The 26,345-nt window shown below is 43.6% G+C and overlaps 1 protein-coding gene across 1 annotated transcript; it reads left to right on the plus strand.

Moving 5' to 3' along the window:
• Positions 1-4,438: 4,438 nt before the first annotated feature.
• Positions 4,439-14,878, plus strand: LOC311006560 (high-affinity choline transporter 1-like; the record flags this gene model as incomplete). Its single annotated transcript, XM_083999406.1, has 8 exons — positions 4,439-4,622; positions 12,501-12,614; positions 12,834-12,989; positions 13,185-13,333; positions 13,492-13,635; positions 13,750-13,903; positions 14,032-14,249; positions 14,363-14,878. 8 exons carry the CDS (start codon positions 4,439-4,441, stop codon positions 14,876-14,878), a joined length of 1,635 nt encoding a protein of 544 aa, XP_083855532.1.
• Between the last annotated feature and the right edge of the window lie 11,467 nt (positions 14,879-26,345).

A 26,345-nucleotide genomic window follows, 5' to 3' on the forward strand; every position in this document is an offset into this window, starting at 1 on the left:
CTCGGAGTGATGTCAGTCAGCCCATTTGCTGCCTTTGACCTTCTGCGACCTCTGCAGAAATAGAGAACTACAGCAGCGATGAGGACGATCGGGATGAGAAGACAGACAACTTGGAGAGCTGTGAACATGCCGGCCATCCACTGATAGGAGTTGATCTGTTACGTGAATGTAGGAACACAGCTGTTCGCGGCGGGACTGAGGGAAGTACTGGCACCTAAACCTGGATTCATGATGGTGTGGATTGCAGGGTTAGGAACTGCCAGATGTTGGAGAGGGAGTTGTAGAAATAACAATCTCACAGGTCCAACTTTGGTGATGGGAACTCTGGAAGCATTGCCTCTCCGCATTCAGGGTTGACCAACCCATCTACAGACCTCATTGCTAACCACATGCTCTAAATTTGATCAGCGTGGCCATTATGGAGAAGAGTTCGGTTGAAGAGAATTGTCCACTTGATTCAAACATGAAAAAATCATCGAGATTGAGTCAGTTGTCAAGAAGGCCAGACTGTGCTCCCTTGTGTTCTCGAGGTTGGTACTTTTAATTGTTGGGGTGCAAAGAAGGATTAGAGGATTGAATCAAAGTCCTTCTAGTCCTACAATATAGAACGTCTCTGATTGAATACTGTAGTGTCTGGCTTCTGAGCAGTAGAGGGAGCTGTTGGCTGAAAGTGACCCTCAGACACTGGATCAGTGCTCTTTGATACTGAAAGTTGAACTGAGTAAGTCACACTGTGGCCTTGTTTGAATGTAAAACCATTGACTGAGGATGTGGGCAGATGAATGGATTTCTTGGGACTCCCCAAGCTGCAGGGTCAGGGCAAGGGTTTGTTTCTCATCCTCATGATCTGACCTGGCTGGCAGGTGGTTGTTCTGGTGGTATTGTTGATGAAACGATGCTCATTTCCTCAGATAATTGGGAAGTTAGTAAAATGCCTGAGATTAATGTTTGCGTGTAACCAAAATTTGTGGTATCAGGAATCTCAAACTGTCCTCTAAATAGGCTGAGCTCAGAGGGCAAAGCTGGCGTAAACATCGCCCCTGAGGACTCCAACAAAGATGTTAGCAGCGAAGGCTCCAGTTCAGCCTGTGTCAGCTGACCCGTCAGTGTGGCCGATGACGCACCCTGAGTTGCAACGTTTGACTGAGACATCACATCCTCATTCTTCCCAGATGGAGATGGGGGCAGATGTTGAACTGTCTCAAACGGCTGAGTTGATAATTGTTCTGTCCTGAAGTTTGATGTTGATGACACATCTGGCAACGGCTGAGTGTCTGATATTTTGTTTGATAATGGCGGTGACTGTATTGACTTTATGCATTAGAGCCATATTTGCATGTTTTGTTTGATCGTCATTATTATCATTAACACTAGAACCGCCGACATTCCAACACCCCCGCCTCCAGTCCATCGTCAATCACATGGATGTACTTTTTTTTAAGCAGTAAAGTTGTTAATTTTCATCCTTTCTTTTAAATAATAAGTAGTGCTTGATAAAAATTCTTTAAAATGTTGAATCTATGGGGATAGTTATTAATTTTACAGTTGCTTTAGACTAGGCCTATTTCGTTATGAAAATACATTTTGCCATCTTACACACACACACACACACACACACACACACACACACACACACACACACACACACACACACACACACACACACACACAGAGACTCTAGAACCAGCTTCATGTGATTACAGTTACAGACACACACACACATGAGCACTCCTCTCCCCCCCACACACACACACACACACACACACACACACACACACACACACAGGTAACCTAATGTGGTTACAGCTCCTCCATATCAGTGCTTAAAGCAGAAGTAAGTGATATATTTGTGTTAATATAAGTCTTAAATAGTTATATCTTCCGACAGCAATCACTTACATAGAGTGTTTGGTCTGAAACACGGGTCTCTCAGTCCCTCTGCTCTGCTCTGAGCCGAAGAGAAAACATTTATCGTATCCTACAGTTTTTATCCAATGAGGAGAGAGAACGGCATGCAGGGCTGTGTGTGCAGCCAAGGAACGCCGTGAATGTGGTGACGTAGCGACGAGGACTGTTATGGTGCGTTCAAGGGAACTCGTATTTTTCCGACCGTGAAGTGGTACCAGTTCGATCTGGTACGAGTTCACCGGTCGGAAGTTAGGAGTGGCCGTTATAGTGACTTTCACCGGTAAAACAGGTCGGAAAAACACGAGTGGGTTGCCTGGAACGCTACAAAGTCGTAAGTTGTGACTTGAAGCTGTAATTTACGATTTCAAAAGCCTGCCTGGAACGCAGCATTAGCGAAAACGACCGGACCACTCACTTCTGCTTTAAAGATGAGTGCTTAAATGCCTCCAAAACAAAGGAAATTATGTTTGATTTTCGTAGGAAAAAGGTGTCCCATCTCCCTCTCACCATTAATAGTGTAGAGGTCGAGATGGTGAGTAATTTTAAATTTCTTGTGTTACTATCACCAATGATCTCAGCTTGCATCTCAACACCAGCATCATTGTTAAAAAATCTCTTCAACTGCTTTTTTTTCTGCGTAAACTAAAGGAATTCACTTCAAACTGGCAGATTTGATCAAACTTGTATTATTGTGTTATTGGCAGTGTTCTCACCTCAGTACAGTGTGGTTTGGGAATCGGAAATCTCTGAGCAGGATTGTCTGTCTTGCTTGCAAGACCACTGGTACTGACCTGCCAGATCTTGAAGTCATTTACAGGTCCAGGCTTCTGTCCCGTGCCTCAGATGTCATAAATGACCCCACTCACCCTGCCACTGCTTTTTTTGTTCGTCTCCCGTCGGGTAGATGGTATCGTGCAATAAAATGCTCTTCCTCTAGGTATGCAAACAGTTTTTTTTCCTAGTGCTGTGCGTAGCCTGAACAAACAAGAATCGCACATTTAATTTTTTTTTTCCATGTTCAATTATGCTCCTGCAGGCACCAGTGGCAGGCACTTTGCAGTATACATTTTTTATGTGTACTGTACCTTTCCTAGGTGACTGTCAGCCTATCCATGGGGGCAAATTGTCCTTTTTTATTCTATCTATTGTATCTGTTTATTGATTGTTTATTTTTTTTTTTACTGGTTGTCTATTGTCTTAATGTCTTAAGTGTTCCTGTTTTGAGCTCTTGCAAATCCTCTTCCAATATGGTCTCCTTCCACAAATGGCAAATAAACTGACTCTGACTCTGTGTTGACGACTCTGTTCTCCTTGATCAAGTAAATAAACTCCTTCAGCATAAGACATCCAGGACTCTGGTACTTTTTCTCCGGCATCACCTCAAATTCCTCCCTATATGTCCACCCTGAAGGCCAGATCACTGAGGAACTTGCACTTGGAATATGCACAGACTCTCTTGATGTATGATACAGTGGCATACAACTAAATCACTTTCTAGAATCTCTTACGCACAGTAACAAGACAATATACTTATATTCAAGCTTACTGTGCGTAAGAGCTTCTATTATATCAGATCTATTTTCTGATATGGTTGGGATGTTCATAATGGTTCACCTTTTTCCTAGTTATATATATGTAAACTATTATGATACATTATCGAATATATCACTGTTCAAATGATTTATATGAATGTATTTTCTGTCATAATGACTGATCTGGACTAGCTGGTTCTGTTTAAAAGGGAGACACACCCACATATCAGTGCTATTTGTACTGCTGCTGCTGTGCGCTTCATATTAAAATAAAGTGCAACACTTACTAGTGCTGTTGATTCTCTACACAAAATAAATAAAAGAAAATCTGTCTGAAAATGAATGTCCCGAATTACCATAACAGCTGTCCCATATTACCTGAGACTTGCAGAAGGGGGAGAGAAGGGGTCTCATTGAGTTATAGGTCTGTAAACAAACTCTACAACATCATTTCACAACAGAGTTATTGAAGAGATCTGTGATAAATGATGTAAACATCAATAGAGTAACCACTTTTTTATGGTAGTTTAAAATTCTACAAAAAAGTGTCCCATAGTACCTGACTTCACCCAAACATTAGCCTATTATTATTATTATTATGGAAAAGCTAAGACAGACCCCCGCCCTCACCGCTGATGCTGCCAACAGAATCTCACTCCAGACAGGGACCAAAAGTTGGCAACCATGAAAAAAAAGGTCGGCTCTTGTGTTCTTGCAGAAACGTAATGAAACTGGAACGTCTGGAACAAATAGAGACATGCAGGTAATTAAAGGTGCAGCTCATCTCTCTCTCTCTCTCTCTCTCTCTCTCTCTCTCTCTCTCTCTCTCTCTCTCTCTCTCTCTCTCTCTCTCTCTCTCAGGTAAGCATTCCATCCTCTTCCTTTTTCCCCAAGTAAATATTGTAACGCAAACTTAAGGAGAAGACTTTATGGTGTATTGTGCCAGAATTTCCTTGATTTCGTTGGATAATATTTGAACTGTGTTTTACAGTTGGAAGATGGCAGTAAACTGGGCCGGGCTGCTGTCCATAGCAGTGTTTTATTCAGCAGTGCTGGCCATAGGGATCTGGGCGTCCAGGAAGTCCAGACGTGAGGAGAGAAGATGCACAGGGAATCGCAGTGAAATTGCAATGGTTGGAGGACGGAACCTGAATATGTGGGTCAGCACTTTTACTATGACAGGTAATGATAATGACAGCATTAGTAGCCTAGGTGATACATTGAGGGACATTTAGGCTATTTCAAAGTTAGTGGTTAAAATTGTTTTAAAATTTCAGCCTGAATGCATTAATTTGTTTATTATACTTGATTATTGATATTTTGATTCAGAGTGTAGCCTATACAAAGTAGCCTATGTATAATTTAAAGCAGAAGTAAGCAGAATATTTGTGTTAATATAAGTCTTAAATAGTTATATCTTCCGACGGCAATCACTTACATAGAGTGTTTGGTCTGAAACACGGGTCTGTCAGTCACTCTGCTCTGCTGTAAGCCGAGGAGAAAACTTCTTGTATACTTCCTTGTATCCTACAACCTTTATCCAATGAGGAGAGAGAACGGCATGAAGGGCTGTGTGTGCAGCCAAGGGATGCGCGTGAATGTGGTGACGTAGGGACGAGGACCAATAGATCCATGGCGAGGGCGGGGGCTGCTAACTCCATCGGCCCATCGGCTGACAAGAAGTTAGCCAAAACGACCGGATCGCTTACTTCTGCTTTAATCAGTTTACGTGTTAGTGACAAATACAAATTTGTTTTTAATAAATGAAAATAAATAAATAGAAAAATGTTTTAAAGCATGCTTCAGATGTGTAAAAATGTACATTTTCTATTCATGTTGGTTTTATGACTTTTGAATGATATTTTAATCTTGCCCTGAAAATGTCAAATGGTGTAACCACAACAGAATGATGAATAATAAGTATTTTATCCGCCTATAATGGATTTAAGTGTACTGAAAACATGCAATGCATTTTAGTAACACTGAGGAGGACATAAAAACACAGCTTTTTCTTTTTTCTAAAAAAATGTGTGACAAATTGGCCTATGTAAAAACCTGTCAAGAAACATATTCCTGCGTTGCAAAAGTGTATTCCACATTTGAGTCCAGATTTTTTTTCACCTGTATACAATCAGATTTTAATGAAAAAAATACTGGTTACACAAGTTGACACTTGGTTGCATTACGTCACTGACCCAAGGCTCCAACAGAGTCAGTCGGGCGTCCTACTGTGCGTGCACTGTGAGGTTTCACCGTCGAGTGTACGGCGTCTGTGTCACATTTAAAACAGGTCATGTGAAAATTTCCCGCTGTAGTGTATTATCCACCTGAACTTCTTGCTTTAATATCTTGTTTCATCACCATGTAGGCTATTATGTTTTTCTTTGTATGTGTGCTCTTTTTTGGAACTGAAGGAAAGTGTGAATTGGTGCTCTGCTTCATGGATATGTTTTGGTTAGAAGTAAACGAATCGAAGGCAGATGTTACAAGAGAGATAGACGCACTTAACATTTACAGATATATAAAGATGTTGCATATGGTGTTTAGTAACACTAATAGATGAGACAAGAGTGACCCTTGTGAAATGTATCTTAGGAGAATGTGTGTCCAGTTAATCACATTTTTCCTCTGAGAGTCTTATAAGTTGATTAGCCTCATTAGTCCAGGCAAAATAGCGTTTTACGACAGACTGATTGTCACAGAAGGTTTTTCACCATACATCATTTCTATGAGGTGTCTAGAACAACATACTAAAAGTCCTAAGAAATCCTATCATTATTTACTGTATAAAGTCTATGGTGCTGACAACAATACACCCCAATGGGACTATTTTTTCCCTTCACTCCTACCGCAATGAAACTTTACACAATGAAAGTAGACATGAAAAGTAACATTTTTTGTATTACAAGTTTCTTGGAAAATGAATTTGAATATGCAAATGAGCAATACACTAATGGAATATGCCCAAAATACACCCGAATAGGCTTATTTTCTTCCTTTACTCCTACCGCAATCACACTTCACACAATAAAAGTATACATGAAAAGTAACATTTCTGTATTTCAAGTTTCTTGGAAAATTAATTTGAAATATGTAAATGAGCTCAACACTAGTTGAGAAGCCATAAAGCCACAAGCAGCAACAGGGGCCAAATAACTAACACATTCATGTCCATTCAATAAGTTAACCTATGCACTGAGTGCTGTCACTTGCCACACTTGACTTATGCATACACACATGTCACTTGCCACACTTAAAAGACCTATATTGACCTTAAGAATTAATTGCACAGTCTTGTCTCCAGTTGCTTTCTAAATTCTTTTTTTTATTATTAGCGAACAAGCCTTACCTAGAGACTTTCCTCCCAGTTTGCAGAGAACATCAGAATAAAGTCAGAATTCATCAAAGTCGTTTCAACGACAGTGTGTGATGTTATATTAAATATGCTGAACTATGTTCAACAACATATGAGCGGGACTAAGAACTAAGTTATTTGGCCCCTGTTTTTGCTGCTTGTGGCTTTATGGCTTCTTGACCATAAGTCAATTAGTGTTGAGCTCATTTACATATTTAAAATTAAATACTTGAAATACAGAAATGTTACTTTTCATGTATACTTTTATTGTGTGAGTAAGTTTTATAAGTGTGATTGTGGTAGGAGTAAAGGAAGAAAATAAGCCTATTCGGGTGTATTTTGGGCATATTCCATTAGTGTATTGCTCATTTGCATATTCAAATTAATTTTCCAAGAAACTTGTAATACAAAAAATTTTACATTTCATGGATACTTTCATCATGTAAAGTTTCATTGTGATAGGAGTAAAGGAAAAAAATAGCCCCATTGGGGTGTATTGTTGTCGGCACCATAAACTTTATACAGTAAATAATGATGAGAATTAAACATATTTCCCCAACTAGGATTTCTTAGGACTTTTAGTATGTTGTTCTGGACACCTCATAGAAATGATGTATGGTGAAAAACCTTCTGTGACAATTAGTTCTATTTTGGGGTCCAAAATGAGCTAAATTGCCTGGACTACATCTGGAGGATGAATGCAAGATCGTAAAATTACATAGGCTAGATTCTGCCTCATGTTCATGAACATAGCACATGAACTATGTATGTTAAACAGATACAGACAGAAATAGAATTGATTAGATTTACAGGAAACATGGAATTCTCATGTTAATGACGAACAGTTATTGCCTAATATGATAAGCCATATCTCTATGTTGGGAGAAGGTGGAGTTTTGGAGTTAGAAGCATATAAAGATTATGGTTTTGAGCCATAGAGAGAGAGATCTCACTGTTATGTTCTAATAACATGGTCACACTGTGATACATGGGTTTGCTGTATGTTGCTAAATAGTGGTTACGGTCCCTTTAAGAGACTGTGTGATTATTATGGGATGCGACGTGACGTGTAATGCGCGCGCATTGTAAAACAAGGAAGTGTTGATCTACACATGAGACTGAAGTAAAGAAAGACAGTGTATGTTCTGAAGCAACACATGTGCGTGTCAGTCTTTCACACACAACATTTGGCGACAAGGATGGCTGGATTTAGCCTTCCCCCACCCGAAGTGTTTCTCGCGGTGCCCGGGGAACCCGCAGTGCCATGGACACGGTGGCTGACTGGTTTTAATGCCTATGTTGATGCGCTCGGATTCGCCGACGACGAGCTTCCCGACAAGCGAAAGACCGCTATCCTCGTCCACTGCCTCGGTACCGAGGGCCAGCGTGTTCTTGGAGCGCTCGGCTCAGCAACAACTTTCGAGGATACAGTCAAGCTGCTGACGGACCATTTCTCTGGGAAACAACGTGTCCTGATACGGCGGTACAGACTCAGGAAGTGCCACCAACGACCCGGCGAGTCCATACAGACTTTTGTAGCTGACCTACGTGAGCTGGCACGAGCCTGTGAGTATGGAGCGTTGCATGACCAAATGATCAGAGACCAGCTGATAGAAGGCACGTCATGTGACAAGACACGGGAAAAACTGCTTATGGAACCTGATGATTTGACACTGACTGATGCAATCAAAATAGCGTTGCAAGTGGAATGTGCTCTAGAATGCTCTACTCTGCTGACCAGCCCTGCTCACCACACAGCGTTAGCACAACAGCTGCAGCGCGCAGAAACGTCACAGTTTTCCCCGTCCACTGATAGCGATGACAGCCTGCCTGTGCAACAAATGAATAGACAGCGCCCCACTGTGGGCTCCAGACGCAATTGCGGCAACTGTGGATCCAGTTCTCATGCTACAAGAGCATCACAGTGCCCTGCCCGTGGACAGGTTTGCAGAAACTGTTCTAAATTAAACCACTTTGCTAAAGTCTGTCGTTCAGCTCCAACCAATGCAGCACAGCAGCACAGGCTTCCCCAGTCCACTTCCGGATACACAGAAATTAGTAATATCCGTTCTACAGGAGTATCATTCAAAACTTGCACAGTGCAGCTGGGGGAGGTAAGCGTGCCACTCATCCTGGACACTGCGGCTGCAGCATCGCTCCTCAATTTGGCCACATACAGGAAATTCTTTTCCCGCATGCCACTGGGACCCCCATCCACAAGCTTGCGGGGATATGCAAATTCTGCCATTGAGATTGTGGGCACAATTGACCTGCCTGTCCGCTATGGTACGACGCACCTGCCCTCCTTCCCTTTTCATGTGGCACAGCGGGGAACCAACCTTCTTGGCCTCGATCTCTTCATTGCACTGGGCTTCTCTCTGATGGACAATAGTGGAAGAGCTATAATGCAGGTCTCCCCAACGATGCACCAGCAGTGGCCAGCGCTGTTCGACGGCCTGGGCCGCTTGACAGCATTCACTCATCGGCCCCTGGTTGACCCTGCCATGACACCAGTTATGCAGCCCCTCAGGCGCCTGCCACTCACCTTCCGGGAGGGCGTCACTGCAGAGCTCACCTCCCTGCTAGAAGAGGGCATCATCGAGCCAATAAATGCAGCACCTTGGATCTCAAACCTGGTGGTCGCACAGAAAAAGTCAGGGGGCCTCCGGGTCTGTGTGGATCTGCGACAGGTCAACAAAGCTATCATTCCAGACAAATATCCTTTACCTACAGCTGAGGAGCTCACCTCTCTTTTCCATGGATCAACGGTCTTCACAAAGTTGGATTTACGCCAGGGCTACCTGCAAGTTCCCCTTCACCCGGCCAGCCGGGACCTGACAGCATTTGTGACACACGCTGGGGTGTTCAGGTACACACGCATGCCGTTTGGTCTTAGCTCTGCCCCCAGCTGCTTCCAAAAGGTCATGTCTACAATTCTCGCTGGGGTCCCGGGGACAGCAGTTTACCTGGACGACATTGTGGTGCATGGGCCAGACCAAGCCACCCACGATGCCCGCTTACACAGAGTGTTTGTGGCCCTCACCAAACATCACCTGACACTGAACGGGGAGAAATGTCTCTTCTCAGTACCGACTGTGGACTTTATTGGATTCCGCCTCTCAGCTGATGGCATTGCACCTCTCTCCTCCAACGTTGACGCAATACAACGCATCCCTGAACCAACCTCCATCACACAGGTTGCATCGTTCCTAGGAATGACGGCTTATTATTTGCGTTTCCTGCCCAACTACTCACAAACGACAGCACCCCTCCGCCAGCTCCTGAAGAAGGAGGAGCCGTGGGCTTGGTCACCACAGTGCTCTGAGTCATTTTCCATGCTGAAAAAACAATTAACCTCACCTCCTGTCCTCGCCCATTTCAGCCTCTCAAGCCCAACCTTCATCACCTGCGACGCCTCCACTGCTGCAGTTGGAGCTGTCCTGTCGCAGCTTCATGACGGCACGGAGAGGCCAATCGCCTTCGCATCTCGGGCCCTGACACCCACTGAGCAGCGGTACTCCGTGGGTGAACGTGAAGCATTGGCCTGTGTGTGGGCGTGCGAGAGGTGGCACATGTATGTCTATGGCCGTCATTTCACCATCAGGACGGACCACCAGGCCCTCACAACAGTGCTCTCCACGTCAGGTTCGGGACACGAGCCTCTCCGACTCCATCGCTGGGCGGAACGCCTCCGCCAGTACCACTATGACCTCATCTTCACGCCGGGCAGGGAAAACGTGGTCGCAGATCTCCTTTCTCGCTCCATCGCAGCCCCAAACCCTTCTGTACCATCACACGATGAAGAACCGGCTCTCATCCAAGCGCTCTATGCACCATTGCAGCCAGTAGTCACACTGGAGGAACTGAAAACTGAATCAGGAAGAGACCCGATACTATCCAAGCTGTGCACCTACATCAGAAACGGCTGGCCGTCCCACATCCCGGAAGAGTTGAAACCGTTTGCTCGGGTGAAAGATGAGCTCTCCTGCTGGGCAGACACGTGTGTCTCGAGGGGGCTCTGCACCGTCGTCCCAAACACTTTGCGTGCACGTGTCCTGTCAATGGCACATGAGGGTCACCTGGGAATCGTGAAACTCAAGCAGCGGTGCCGTGAGTTGGTGTGGTGGCCAGCCATTGACCGCGATATTGAACATCTGGTCCAGGACTGCTCAGCGTGCCTCCTCAGTGGGAAAACCGGACCCCCTTCAACCCCTCCCCTGCAACCGCTCCCCTGGCCTTCACGTCCCTGGGAACATGTACAGCTGGACATCTGTGGGGAAATCCATGGCCGTGGTGTTCCCCACCACCAGCGCTTCCTGGTGGTCGTTTATGACCTCCACTCTAAGTGGCCGGAGGTTGTGCCAGTGGGGACGGTGACGTCGCACGTCATGGTTCGGATACTGGATGGCCTCTTTGCCCGCTGGGGCGTGCCTCGGGCCATAACAACAGATAATGGCCCGCAGATGACATCTGCGGAGTTCTCTGACTTTCTTGCCAGCAGGGGTGTCAAGCACATCCGAACCGCTTTTTACCCCCCTCAGGCCAACGGTGGAGTAGAGCGTTTTAATGCAACACTGAAGAACGGGATTCGTGCACACCTGGCCCAGGGCTGTGCATTCGAGGAGGCACTCAACCAGACCTTGCTGCACTACAGAGCAAGCCATCACTCCACCACGCTTGTGTCACCAGCGTTTCTGATGCTCGGACGAGAATTGGGACTGCCATTACACAGGCTCCGAGCACCAAATAGTGACTTTCCCATGCCCTCCCTGGCCCGAATCCGAGAGACTGTTGCTGCACGGCAGCAGGAGACGAGGGAAAGGGTGGACAAGAAGTGCAGGGCGAGGCCACCGTCTCTTCAGGTCTCAGACTGGGTCAGGGCTCGACGGCCGCAGCGACACAACAAGTTGGCCTCGTTCTGGTCCCAACCCAGACAGATCAGTCGCCTTCTTGGCCCCGCCACATTTCTGCTCGACGACGGATCACGGTGGCATGCAAGTAGGCTGAGGAAAGTCCCAGCACCCCTCTCTGAGCACTTGGCCACGGCACGAGCCCAGTCACCATTCCCCTACAACATGGCCACTGATCCGGGCCCACCCCCGGCCCCGGTTGCACCCCCTGCCCCTGTCCCACCCCCCGCAGCACCACGCCAGGAGGTTGTGGTGCCGGACCCGAGGCCAGTGCGGGCCAGGGCTCGGCCTGTTGCCTTGCAGGACTATGTCACGAATTACCATGCTTAGTCTAGCGGTTGTCTTCACTGATTCTTGCCTAGTACATTTTGATATCTTGATTAGATGTTCAGTTTTCTTGACGAATGTTTGGGTTGGTTGTTAGTTGGGGTGGTATGCTGTTTGCTTTTTCGTGGGGGGAGGAAAATGTTATGTTCTAATAACATGGTCACACTGTGATACATGGGTTTGCTGTATGTTGCTAAATAGTGGTTACGGTCCCTTTAAGAGACTGTGTGATTATTATGGGATGCGACGTGACGTGTAATGCGCGCGCATTGTAAAACAAGGAAGTGTTGATCTACACATGAGACTGAAGTAAAGAAAGACAGTGTATGTTCTGAAGCAACACGTGTGCGTGTCAGTCTTTCACACACAACACTCACATTGGCACCAGAGATGCTCCTGCCTACGCCCGACTCTGCGGGGGCCTTTACACTGTTATTCATTAGTAGTTTGTGCCCCAATGTTTTGCAGCTACTTGGGTGGGAGGAGGCTATATCTTGGGTAATGCAGAAGTCACCTATGATCCAACCAAGGGGTTGGTATGGGCCACTGGGACCATTGCTTTATTCATCTTTTTGATTATAGGTGAGTGCAGTCAAATACAAACATAATAAAACCTGCTCACACTGCTCAACTCTCACTGTGAAAAAATATACATATCTTTTTATAAAATGGCAAATTACTTTCAGGAGATTGTAGCAATTTCTAACATTTCTATCTGGAACTAGAAATTAGTTGCCTCTGTTGGGCTATCTATAGCCTATAACAAACATTTAAAGTTAAAATGTCTCTGTGTGACTTCAGGTGGACTCTTCTTTGTCAAACCTTTGAGGTCAAAGAATTATGTCACCCTAATGGACCCATTTCAAGCACAATATGGCAACACTGTCACAGCTTTTCTCTTCATCCCTGCCTTCATTGGAGATATCTTGTGGGTCGCATGTGTTCTTGGCGTACTGGGTAGGTCAGAGACTTCATCGACTTCCTGAATGAATTTTGTTGCAACATTTGCAAAAGAAAAAATAATCAATGTGTTGTACAAGTCAAGACATGAATGCGGTCAGAGTTTTTGATAGAAGGTCATTCATTAAAACTGACATGTGTAACCATGTTTTTGCCATGTTTACTCTGAACAGTGTGTGTTTGTGGTTACAGGAGGGACAGTGAGTGTCGTTCTGGATCTCTCCTCCTGGGTCTCTGTGACCATCTCTGCTGGAGTTGCAGTCATTTACACATTAATGGGAGGACTCTACTCTGTGGCCTACACTGATGTCATCCAGCTCAGCTTCATGTTCTTTGGCTTAGTATTTGTTCATCATCTCTTCATTTTTATTCTTTCATTGTCATTAGCACTTGTACAATTGCTATTACTGCTTCTAAGTAAATGTTATAATGACTTGCTGTAGCATGTTTGCAGTCTGACATGTGGGTACAGACTATTTTTCATTACTCTGTATTTCAGTGGCTCTGTGTGCCTTTTATCCTGACAAACCCCTCCTCCGCTAACTTCACTGTCGCTGCGGTAACCAAGCTGTACCAGGAGCCATGGGTTGGTAAACTGCAGCTGGAAGATGCAGGTCGCTGGATAGATGAAATACTGCTGTTGGTAATGTGCACTAAATCATCACCATCATTACTGTCATTTGGTTCTGCTTTTATTCACCAATACAGTAGCAACATCTGTTGCAGTGATGTAGCATGTCTTCACTCCCCTCTAAAGGCCATTGGCGGGTTGAGTTACCAGGCTTTCTACCAGAGAGTCCTCTCCACAGCCACCGATGCCCAAGCCAAGCACGCCTGCTTTGCTGCAGCAGTTTTAGGCCCAATTCTTGCCATCCCGTCACTCATCATTGGGGCAACAGCGGCATCTACCAGTAACTTGTCCTATGTGTTTTAACATTGTCTTAGTCTGAGTAAACAGTTTTCTCTGTAGCCACAGTGTTGTATTGGTGTATTTATTTTATTTGCAATTCATCTTTTTAAAATTTGCAAAATCTGACAGACTGGAACCAGACCACCTATGGTTCCCCCAGCCCGTATGAGGAAGGCAAAGCTGGTATGATCTTGCCAATCGCCCTTCAGCATCTTTGCCCTTACTTCATCTCACTGGTCGGTATTGGGGCACTCGCTGCCGCTGTGATGTCATCAGTTGACTCTGCACTTCTGTCCGCTGCCTCCCTACTGGGTCGAAATATATTCAAGAACATCATCTACAAACAGGTGCCAGACAAACTGAATTTTAGAACCTCAAGTTTTTACACTGTAATTCACATTTTTAATTTTTTTAATTAAAAGTAACTTTACGGCTTTTAAAACGATTTCCTCTATTTTAGGCATCAGAGAAAATGATCCTTGTGGTGGTTAAGGTGTCAATCCTTCTTTGCGGAGCGATGGGAGCAGGCCTTGCCATGACGTCAAGATCTGTCTACCTGTTCTGGATTGTCAGTGCCGATGTCCTGTATTCAATGATGACTCCCCAGGTGATTTGCACCTTCTTCTTATCCCACTTGGTGAACCAGTACGGTGCCTGTTCTGGCCTTGTGTTGGCAATATTGCTGAGAGTTCTGGTTGGGGAACCCCTGTTAGGTCTTCCTGACGTCCTTCCTCTGCCGTGGGACAAGATCGGAGAGGACGGTCACCGCCACCGTTTGTTCCCTTTTCGTACGGCCATCATCCTCATTACCATTGTTACTATTTTACTGGTGTCACGCTTGACTGTGTGGCTGTCTGAGAAGTTCCTCGTGAAAGGAATAACTGTTGCTGGAAAAGACACAAATGTACATTACATGGCACCAGTTCAGACAGATACAGCAGAAGATGAGAGCATGAGAGGAAAGGAAGACTCTTGAACACAGCATGTTTAAGCCAGGATTTCTTTATAAGGATAAAAGGTGCTCATACAGTATATCATTTTATCATTTCTCTTCAATACAGTTGTGTTTCTTCTTGCTTTGGGAGGAGAGTTTCAGATTGTATAGTGGTGCAAGCTGAAATCTACTAACCAGACACCACTACAGAGTAAAGTCAGAAAATCTGTTGTGAAGTAATTTGGGTAAACCAGTGCTTCAATGCTTGTACCAGGCTGTTTTGAACAAAAATGCATAAATAAAATGAATAGAAAATAAACATACTTCACTTTTCTGACCAGTCAGTATGATGCATCATTAATTCCAAGTTTGGTTTGAATCAGTACACATTGCCTCTTTCTTAGATGCAGAGATATAATTTGAATTGCCATATTGTTTTTTCAGGGTTTGGGTTTTCATGACATTGGTAGAAAAGACAAATTTGAAAATGAATGAATGAATGAATGAATGAATGAATGAATGAATGAATGAATGAATGAATTGATCAATCAATCAATCAATCAATCAATCAATCAATCAATCAATCAATCAATCAATCAATCAATCAATCAATCAATCAATCAATCAATCAATCAAACATCAAGGAGAAATTTGTCTTGAGTGGAGACCCAGGGTAATTAAATAGCAAGGGAAAAAAATCAATGAACTATTAGGTGCAGTCAAGTCTAAACAACATGAGAAGAGCATTAGGCAAAGTGAGGTGGACATCCATGGTCTCTCAACGCAATTGACATAATTTTCTCGACGAGAAGCTCGGATCCGGGGGAACCAGTCCCTGTACCTAACCCAAACAATCATAATCTAATCTGCATTTCGGCCTTGGCCAAGGCCGCTGCTGGAACAACTCCCCCAGGAGATCGCTGCAGTGAGTGAGACGCTCTGTATTCCTATTCCTCCCGCCCTTCTTCACGGACACCTGTTGATTGTTGACTCTGTCTGGGACCCGATCAAGGACATCTCCATGGCAACCTGATGTGTTATCGCGATGACACCCTGCGAACTGAGGCATTGATTGTGAGGCTAGACAAAGTGTGTTCGAAACTGCATACTACTTCCATACTACATACTGTCATACTCCATACTACATACTCATCGATCAGACAGTATGCAGAGCGTTTACACTTAATGCATTGCGCTCCTACCCGAGCCAAAATCAACAGGCTGAAGCTGATTTCATTTTAGCTCTAAATTCTTTAAATATCACTTTATTAACATTTCAAATATTTTGAGGAGAGAAAGTAGCTGTTTAGATGAACAGTGTGTCGTTAATTTGTCTAAATACCAGCTGTTTACAATTTTGTTTGGACGAATTCGCCGCTACTAAAGCTAGCCGTCGTGAGCAACGCACTTCCGGTTACTTTCACAAAATAAAACGCTCGTTGCCCTTTGTTATAAAACCATAACGATAGAGTTTGTACCCTCGATGTAGCTAGCTTGGAACCGCAGTTTTGACTGCGCCATTTAACCGTTCAATATGCCCTACCGGAGAGTCTTGCCATAAGCTCTGAGATCGGCCCGGTTCATTTTAAATCATTTATTTACTGATGTAAATGTGGTGTTTTCTGTGCGTAGGCTGACCCCAAGGCAGTGCTGCTCTTCTGTCTAACCATGGTTTTTTATTCAAACAAACTTCTGCTACAGCCACAATTGTTAGATTTCATCAATGAGACCAACATTTATCCCCTAAAAAGAATTTAACCAGCCGGCGGTAAACTCTAAAAGCCATCGGGTAAGTTAATTAGCGATCGTTTACTCCCCCGGGGCGACGATCGTAGGCTGGCCGGCGGAGCACGTCAGGAGCCGGGCTGCTGCCTCGTCGCGGTCAAAGCTCGGACCTGGAGCTTCACTTCTCCGAAAAACATCGGGGCAAACTTCTAAACAGCCGTCACTTGGATAAACTAACCGCACATTGGGGATCTCAACGGTTACTTTCTTGCATGAAAAAATATTAAAACTAGGGCTGGGACTCGATTAAAAAAAAATAAAGTCACGTAATAACAGGCTTCAGCAGGAAAATTTCTGTTGTCCTGTTTAGTTTATTTTTTTTCCTGTTCGCGGTAAGGAAAAGACAATCCGTGACGTCATGCATCTTAGGTAATTTGAGTGTGAGTAGCAAGCTCCTCATGTATAGCCTACTCAACATTCTGGCGAATCTAGTATGCCATCCGGGAACTTCTCGCATACTCAAACCGACTCAAACTCGCATAGCCTACTGCGCATTCACAGTTAGTATGAGTAATAGGAAAGTGTGCGGTTTCGAACACACCCAAAGTGACTCTCCAGGCTTATGTACACACACGCATCCATGGACACTTACTCACATGCACATATGCAACACACCCCCTTATCCCCCCATCCCATGCCTTCGCCACTTTCACCCCCCAGTGCGACAGGCGGGGTCTGCGGGCTGCGCCAATGATTGCTGCGGCTGCGGCTGCCTGCCTGCCTGCGCTGGAACACCTGCTGTCCCCACTTTCCCCCCTCCCCCGGTGCAAATTGTTTTTGAGTTCTTATGTTGTAAGGTGTGCTCATATGCTTATGTTGCTGAGGTTTTTTCCCCCCAGTCCCACACTGTACTCCCCCACAGGAGCATAGTCTGGGAGCTGCCCCTCTCCTCTTGTTTCTCCCCTTGGCCAGGTGGGCAATGATTAAAATTCAGAATAAATTGTCATTTTGTCATTGGCTGATCAGTTCATTATAAAACATTTATCTCTTGATGTGTGATTGTGGTGATTTCTGTACAAAGCCCTGAGGCAGCGCTGCTGTTCTGTCCAATACATACCTCAAGTTTCACATTTAACCCCATACCCATTTTACCCCCAAAACAATAAGGTCACACAGAAAAAAAATTGAAAGTGAACTCTAACATGACAAACAATTTATACGTTTTTTACTCATGCTTTTGTAGATATGCCATTCACATACTGTCTGACATAATAAATGCTGTCAACTTTGCTGATGGTTTTAATAATAATAATAATACATTTTATTTATAAAGCACCTTTCATAAGTAATCTCAAAGTGCTTGTGTTTTGGACAAATTATAGTTAATGTGGAGGTTATGAAATTTGTTAAATGCAAGTGGTTAAATAGTTTTGTTGATGCTCTGTTACAGAAACAAGATAGATTAAAGCCAAAATAACTTATTTACAATTGGTAAAATCCCAAATGATCAACTGTGAAAAGGTCAAGAGTTGTGAGATTCTGTTGTTCTTTCAAGATTTCCTAGTTTTTTCTTTTTACTGTATACATGAGAAATCATAATGTGGAGGACGAGGCTGCAGTGTCTTCTGTTGGGTTTTCGGTCTTGGTCATAATCTAATGGAAGTGGCCTCTTGTCATCTGGTGAGAGGTTGATCCACAGTCTCAGCGGAGGTGGTGGAAACTCGGGTTGAAACAGTGGAGGCATCCTTGGTTTTACACCACTCAGCTATCTGCCTTGGAGTGATGTCAGCCCATTCGCTGCCCTTGACCTTCTGCGACCTCTGCAGAAATAGAGAACTACAGCAGCGATGAGGACGATCAGGATGAGAAGACAGACAACGAGGAGAGCTGTTAACATGCCAGCCATCCACTGATAGGAGGAGTTGATCTGTTACAAGGTGGGGGAGGCAGATGTGAATGTAGGAACACAGCTGTTCGCGGCGGGACTGAGGGAAGTACTGGCACCTAAACCTGGATTCATGATGGTGTGGTTCAAAGTCCTTCTAGTCCTACAATATAGAACGTCTCTGATTGAATACTGTAGGGTCTGGCTTCTGAGCAGTAGAGGGAGCTGTTGGCTGAACGTGGCCCTCAGACACTGGATCAGTGCTCTTTGATACTGAAAGTTGAACTGAGTAAATCACACTGTGGCCTTGTTTGAATGTAAAACCATTGACTGAGGATATGTGGGCAGATGAATGGATTTCTTGGGACTCCCCAAGCTGCAGGGTCAGGGCAAGGGTTTGTTTCTCATCCTCATGATCTGACCTGGCTGGCAGGTGGTTGTTCTGGTGGTATTGTTGATGAAACAATGCTCATTTCCTCAGATAATTGGGAAGTTAGTAAAATGCCTGAGATTAATATTTGTGGTAGACCAAAGTTTGTGATATCAGGAATCTCAAACTGTCCTCTAAATAGGCTGAACTCAGAGGGCAAAGCTGGCGTAAACATCGTCCCTGAGGACTCCAACAAAGATGTTAGCAGCGAAGGCTCCAGTTCAGCCTGTGTCAGCTGACCCGTCAGTGTGGCCGATGACGCACCCTGAGTTGCAACGTTTGACTGAGACATCACATCCTCATTCTTCCCAGATGGAGATGACAGATATTCAACTGTCTCAAACGGCTGAGTTGATAATTGTTCTGCCATGAAGTATGATGTTTGGCAACGGCTGAGTGTCTGGTATTTTGTTTGATAATGGCGGTGACTGTATTGACTTTATGCATTAGAGCCATATTTATTAGAGCCATATTTGCATATTTTGTTTGATCATCATTATTATCATTAAGAGAGATTCAGTGAAAGGGTATCATTATAATTTTATGATGAGAGGTTGGGTGCTCGTTGTATTTTGGCTCTTGGCCTATTACATTTAATTCTAAAAAAAAAAAAAGAAGAAAAAAACAGTACAACAGAAAAACAGGTACAGCAGATGCTATAATCAAATAAAATAAAATGACCAATATTCTTAGGAAGATATGTTGGGTAATTTTTTTCCCCATTTATTCACATACTTCCATCTTTTGACCAGAAACAAGACACTAATATTGCTTTGTATCTGTTGGATTTGCACAGTATAGCTAATATCTTTGCTGTAGTGATAATATGACTTAATATATATTTTTTAAAGTCCATAACAAAAAAATCTGTCAACGCAGGATAAAATTATTCCTTCTGTATTTACATTAATTGGATTCACTAATGTCCCGGGTTTCCTTAAAAGGATAGTTCAACAGCGAGCTGTTCAGAGCTATGCTACGGAGGCTCATGGGATTTCTTGGTTTCCCTCATCAAACTCATCAAATACACAATCCAACAACTCCAACACGCTCTCATGGACAAGTTGTGACCTGCACATTCACCACGCTATGAGATAATAACGGAACGTTACGAGACAGAGTTGTTTTCGAGGCAAATGCAGAGACTGCTTGCCAAAAAACTGTCCAGACGGGAACACGCATCAGCAGTTACATGAATTTACCTCGAAAACAACTCTGTCTTGTAACGTTCCATTATTATCTCATAGCGTGGTGAATGTGCAGGTCACAACTGGTCGACGTGAGCGTTTTGGAGTTATTGGATTGTGTATTTGATGAGGGAAACCAAGAAATGCCATGAGCCTCCGTAGCGTGGCTCTGCTCAGCCATTCTAAAAATAGCTCGCACCGACAATTAAAGGTAAAGAACCTACTGCTATGATTATAGGGATTATGGCAATGGGCCAATTTGCCAAAATGTTGAACTATCCCTTTAATCGTGGGTGTTCTTTAATTGGACATACAATAGTCATTTGTTTTCCATGTCATCCATCCATGCATCTCATATTTCCATCACTACATTAGGCCATATGTCCCTTCATTCATGCCTCCATTCAGCTGTGGGCTCCCTTTCAAACAAGGTCAAGTCATTCCAACATGACCTGAATGACTAAGCACCCAGAACAATCCCATATAGTCAACAGCAGCAGATTTACCCAGTGAGCTCACTGCGGCCTGACTCTGAGTCAGTGCGGTCGGCCCTGTAGGATTCTGTGCAGAGGGATGTTTCCTTCATGTGAGGTCGGAGGGTCAGACAAGTGGCGTGCGATCCCCTGTCTATGGCCTCGTGTGTCAGCATGGAGGTGACACTGTGAGAGACTGGGGTCAGTGGCAGAGAGGGGCTGTGACTGTTGTTAAATACTTAGAGACATTTATCTGATGCTTCTGTAAAGGCTTTGGTTTTTCATGCAGGAAGCTTAGTTTGCTTTATGTGCTTCTCGGAGTTGTGAGCTGAAATCCAGTGTCGATAACTGCAATGACATCACATAAATCAGCGGGTTGACCCAGGTCTGACGTTCCCACTGAAAGCTAATCGGAGCCAAGCCCATTAAAACCTGTGTTGATTGCAGAGTCGTTAGATGCGGGTTGACGCGGGTCTGTGACCCTTTCCCACTGTTGTCAGAAGCCGTTTAAACAGGTTTTTTGGCCAGTGGGAAAAGGGTATAACACACGCAGGATGTGGCAGGGGAGAACTGATCCAAACTGATTAATCCAGGTGTGTCTGAATAGTCACAATGGTCAGACACACCTGGATTAATCAGTTAGTCCAATAATGTAAGACAGGAAACAAAGGAGTAGCATTAAGTTCAGGAAGTAGTGGAGCTGTGCATAGAGCCCATTGGTTAAGGTGGCTAGAGCCTCCTATTTTGCTCATCTTATTGCTTCAAATAAGAGAAACCCATGGGTTATTTTTGACACCATAAATAACATTACTGTGCACCACTGCCTGCTCTACCTGTGTCCTCTGATAAGGACTGTGGTGATTTCTTATTGTTTTTTGTGAACAAAGTCACCAGTGTAAAAGCCAATATAATGCCTGTCTCTAACTCCTCCCTGCCCGATCCTCCTGAACAGCAACCCATCATTGATAATTTCTCTCCAGTGTCCACTCTCCAATTAACAGACATTGTACATAAAATTAAGTCCACTTCTGGTCCACTAGATATCTTGCCCACAACTCTGTTGAAAAATGTCTTTAGCACTATTGCTCCGCTGGTCTCTGGTTCTGTCCCGTCCCACTTCAAACAAGCAGTTGTTCTCCGTAAAAAAACCAGTCTCAACCCCTCTGTTCTTAGTAACTACCGGCCCATTTCCAAGCTCCCCTTTGTTTCAAAAGTGTTCGAAAAAATTGTTGCCAATCAGTTAGTCACTGCATTGAACAGACATAGCATTTTTGACAAGTTTCAATCCGGTTATCCTCAATTTCATTCCACCGAAACAGCTCTTCTCAGGGTCTCAAATGACATCTTGATGGCCTCTGACTCCAACGGATGCACAATCCTGGTTCTGCTCGATTTGAGTGCAGCGTTTGATACGGTGGATCATGGCATCTTTGTGGACAGGCTGAGAGACTGGGTAGGAATATCAGGGACTGCCCTAAATTGGTTTAGGTCCTATCTGTCTGATAGGTCGTTCTCTGTAGCTGTTGGCCCGCGTAAGTCCGAGTTGGTCCCCTTTTCTTGCGTCGTTCCCCAGGGTTCAGTTTTGGGGCCCATCTTATTTTCATTATATATGCTTCCTCTCAGGGAAATCATCTCTCAATTTGATGGCATCCCATACCATATGTATGACCTTCAGTTATATGTTTCCTTTGACCCTGACAGGACAGAATTGATAACTTCTCTGCAAGACTGCTTGACAGCAATCAAGGACTGGATGGCCAGTAGCTATTTGCAGTTAAATGATGCAAAAACTGAAGTTTTAATTGTTGGCCCCGAAGCCTTGGCCTCTAAAGCTGCCACCTACTTAGGGGCCCTTTCTGCTAATGTGCGCACCAGCTCTAGAAACCTTGGTGTTATTTTTGATCAGGCCATGATCTTCGATGAACATATAAAAACTATAACCCGGTCCTGCTTTTTTCATCTTAGAAATATTTCCAAACTCAGGTCAATTGTGTCTTACTCAAAACTGGAAATGATCATTCATGCCTTTGTGGCAAGGTGAAGAGGGCCCGGACGGGGACTGAACCCACACCACCCGGGTAAGAATCATGCACGCTTGCCAGTCACCCAAAGGGACATCCCCTTGGCCAAGTAGCCAGGGCACATGATCAATTGGAGGCATAGTGACAGGAACCTCAACTGTCACACCTTCATCTCCTCACGCTTAGATTATTGTAATTCCCTTTTCACTTGCCTCAGCAAAGCCTCACTAGACCGCCTTCAGTTAATTCAAAACGCCGCCTCCCGACTTCTGTCCAGATCCCACAAATTCTCTCACATCACTCCCGTCTTAACAACCCTGCACTGGCTCCCGGTAAATTTCAGAATCCGATACAAAATCCTCACCCTTACACACAGAGCCCTCCACAGTCAGGCCCCTCCATATTTAGCTGATCTCCTCTCTTTTTACCACCCTGTTAGGTCACTGCGATCTGCTGGAAGCCAGAGGTGATAGAGCTTTTCAGTCCGTTGCTCCAAAATGGTGGAACTCTCTCCCTTTTGAGTTAAGAGCCGCTTCTTCTGCCGACACTTTTAAAAAACAGTTAAAGACGTATCTGTTTAGGCAGGCATTTCATTAAGTATTTGTATTGCGTTGCTGTACGTCTCTTTCAATTGTGCTGCTGCTTTTGTTGTTATTTACTTTGTATAATAATGGTATGATGTTTGTATTTTTTATGTATCTTTGAAGCACTTTGTGAGTCTTCTCTGTGAGAAGTGCTATATAAATAAAATTTTACTTACTTACTTACTATGACTGCACCCCAACCCACCTGACCAACAACACCATTGTCAAGTTTGCTAATGACACCGTTGTGATTGGACTCATAACAGGGGGAGTGGGGTCCAATTACAGAGAGCCAGAGACTGGCGAGGTGGTGCAATACAAATAACCTGAAATTAAACACAACCAAAAACAAAGAACTCATCCTGGATTTCAGGAGAAAACACAGAGAAGATCCAACACTGGATTAATGGTGCATGAGCAGGTTCACTCCTTCAAGGACCTGGGGCTTCACATAGGCCTATAGTTCAGTTAGATGCTCTCAGTCCTTCAAAACACACACACATCCAGTTTCAGAAACAGTTTCCTCTCCCAGGCCATTACTGCACTAAATTCTCATTAAAGCAGAAGTAAGCGGAATGTTAGTGTTAATAAGTCTTAAATAGTTATATCTTCCGACAGCAATCACTTATATAGAGTGTTTGGTCTGAAACACGGGTCTGTCAGTCACTCTGCTCTGCTGTAAGCCGAGGAGAAAACTTTCCTTGTATCCTACAACCTTTATCCAATGAGGAGAGAGAACGGCATAACGTGGTGGTCCTCTGTGTGTGTGCAGCCAATTTTAATTTTAATGCATGGGTGTGTATGGATGTGTGTGTTGTTTTTTCCCATGTGAAATGTCGATGTGCACCTTAGGAGTAGCATCTCCAATCTTGTTGCATTAGTGCAATGACAATAAAGACTTCTACTCTAAAAACATGTCCATCAAAAGTGAGATGAAAAATCCCAGAGGACTGCAGTGAAAACATTTTGCTTGGTGAGCTTGCAACCCTTTCCGTTAAACCCTGTTTGGTTGTTGGCTCCAGTTTTGTTTTCTTCTCATTCCTATGCAGTGAAATCATTGACAAACTATTAGGCTCCAGTTGAATTTGATATATCCCATGATCCTCAGTCAGAGCCAAACCAGCTAGAGAGCTAGAGAGCCACTTTGTTGGCTAAACATCATCCAGTGAGGCAAAGTGCTTCCTCCATTACACGGGAATAGCTGAAGGAGGGAAGGGGGATGTAGTTTAAATTTCGCTAAGGTTGCCTTTAAAGGTTGGGTTGGTGATCCTATTCTAGAGCATTTTTTTTAACTTAATTGTTTGAAACCCTCTTCACACTTCGATTGCAACCAATTAATTGAATGCTTTTTCACAAAAATGAAAAAAGTCAGTCACCTGTGGGACGGACAATCCTGTAAAAACAGCATCCAATCATCTTTAACGTCACATAAAAATACATTTTTCTGATGCTAGACTCTCAGCGACGGGGGTGGGAGGTGTGTGTGGGGAAGGTAGATAGCAGCGCTGTCTCCGTCCATGACTCAGAGGCGCATTGCTAATGAGCTATTGGCGCTCTTCAGAAGGAGAGCTCTTGGCAGGGGCACAGGTTTTGTGATTTCAGTTGGGGATGGGGACAGAAGTTGAAATGTCAGAACTTAATCGTAAATAAGAACTTGTTCTTAATGACTCTGCCTAGTTAAATAAAAGTTAAATAAAAAAAAAGAACTGGCTCAACTTGCTGAGTTGATAATTGTATGTTACGTAATACATCTGGCAACAACTGAGTGTTCAGTCTGTGACTGTTTTGGCTGTTGAGTTTAGTAAGGGCATCTTATAAATTAATTACCTGATGAGAGGTTGGGTTGTTTGTTGGCTCTTGGCCATTTAAAAAAAAGCAATAATTCAGTAGAACAGAAAAACCTACCACAGACGCTAATTAAATTAAATTAAATGATCAATATTCTTACTAAGATATAATTTTTCTATTTATTCACTTATCCACCCATCTTTTGACCAGAAACTTGGCACTAATGTTGTATATGCACATTAGTAACTAGCTAATATCTTTGCTCTGGTGGGGTGATAATATGACTAAATCATTTTTAAGTCTATAACCCTAACCCTAACTAAAAAATCTGTTAATGCAAAAACTTCATAATCACAATTTAAAGACCACCAAGAACGCTTTAATAAAATAGCTAAAAAGAAGGATTGGAGAGGGTCTTGAACAACCACTGGACTCAGCTATATCTTAATTAAAAGTCTACATACTTACAGCTAATCTATAATACAGTTTTTCACAATTGTTGAAACACATTTTTCGAATCCTTATGTTCTTTTCTCAGAATTGTAAACACAAAACTATTTTCACACTACATTCACAAAACCTCTGATTCTTTTTGCAAAACCATACCATCGCCTCAAAATAGTTTTACCTGTGCTCAAAACCAAACAATGTTGTCATATCTTGCTCTAATCGGTCGAAATAGAAACACTGTTGAGCAGTTACACACTACACCAAAAAATGGAAAACACAGTGTTCAGAGCATGTAGCTCATGGAGAAATGTTTGCTGATCATATTACAGGATGTATTTTCCATCTCCAAAACTAAAGAAAGAAAAAAGGATTTCACAACTCTGTGGATATATATTTATTCATCAAACATAAACTATAGTAATAGGTACTGTGAAAAAAATCCTGAAATTGATCAATGCAGAAAGTCTACAGCCTAATGCAATGTAAGTAAAATGTAGAAAAAGCAAAAGACTGTACACAATTTATCACACAGTCATTGAGCTTCACCTGGTCTTTGGGCTGGGTCAGGCCACAGCACTTCATCAACATCATATTACACTACATTTGTCCTGTTTACACTTCATGTAGTGTAATGGCACTGTTTTGATGGACCATCTCAACTACAATGTTGATGATATATATATATCGATATATAGCGACTTCGCTGCTGAATGTTTTGTAGCAGAACCCAAACACTACATTGTCATGTTAATAATTTCAAAAAGTCAATTTTTGGTTTAGGGGGACTTTACTCAACCCACTAACTCTTAAAATTCAGCACCCCCAAATAAGGTAGATCAAACAGCGAGTAATGCACCCTGGGATACCATGGGGAAAAAAAACAGAGGTTGGCTGATGTTGTTCTTGCAGAAATGTAATGAAACTGGAATGTCTGGAAGGCACAGCTAACTCTCTCAGGCATCCTTA

The sequence above is a fragment of the Trachurus trachurus genome, assembly GCF_905171665.1.
Source record: "Trachurus trachurus genome assembly, chromosome: 23".
NCBI classification, from domain to species: Eukaryota; Metazoa; Chordata; class Actinopteri; order Carangiformes; family Carangidae; genus Trachurus; species Trachurus trachurus.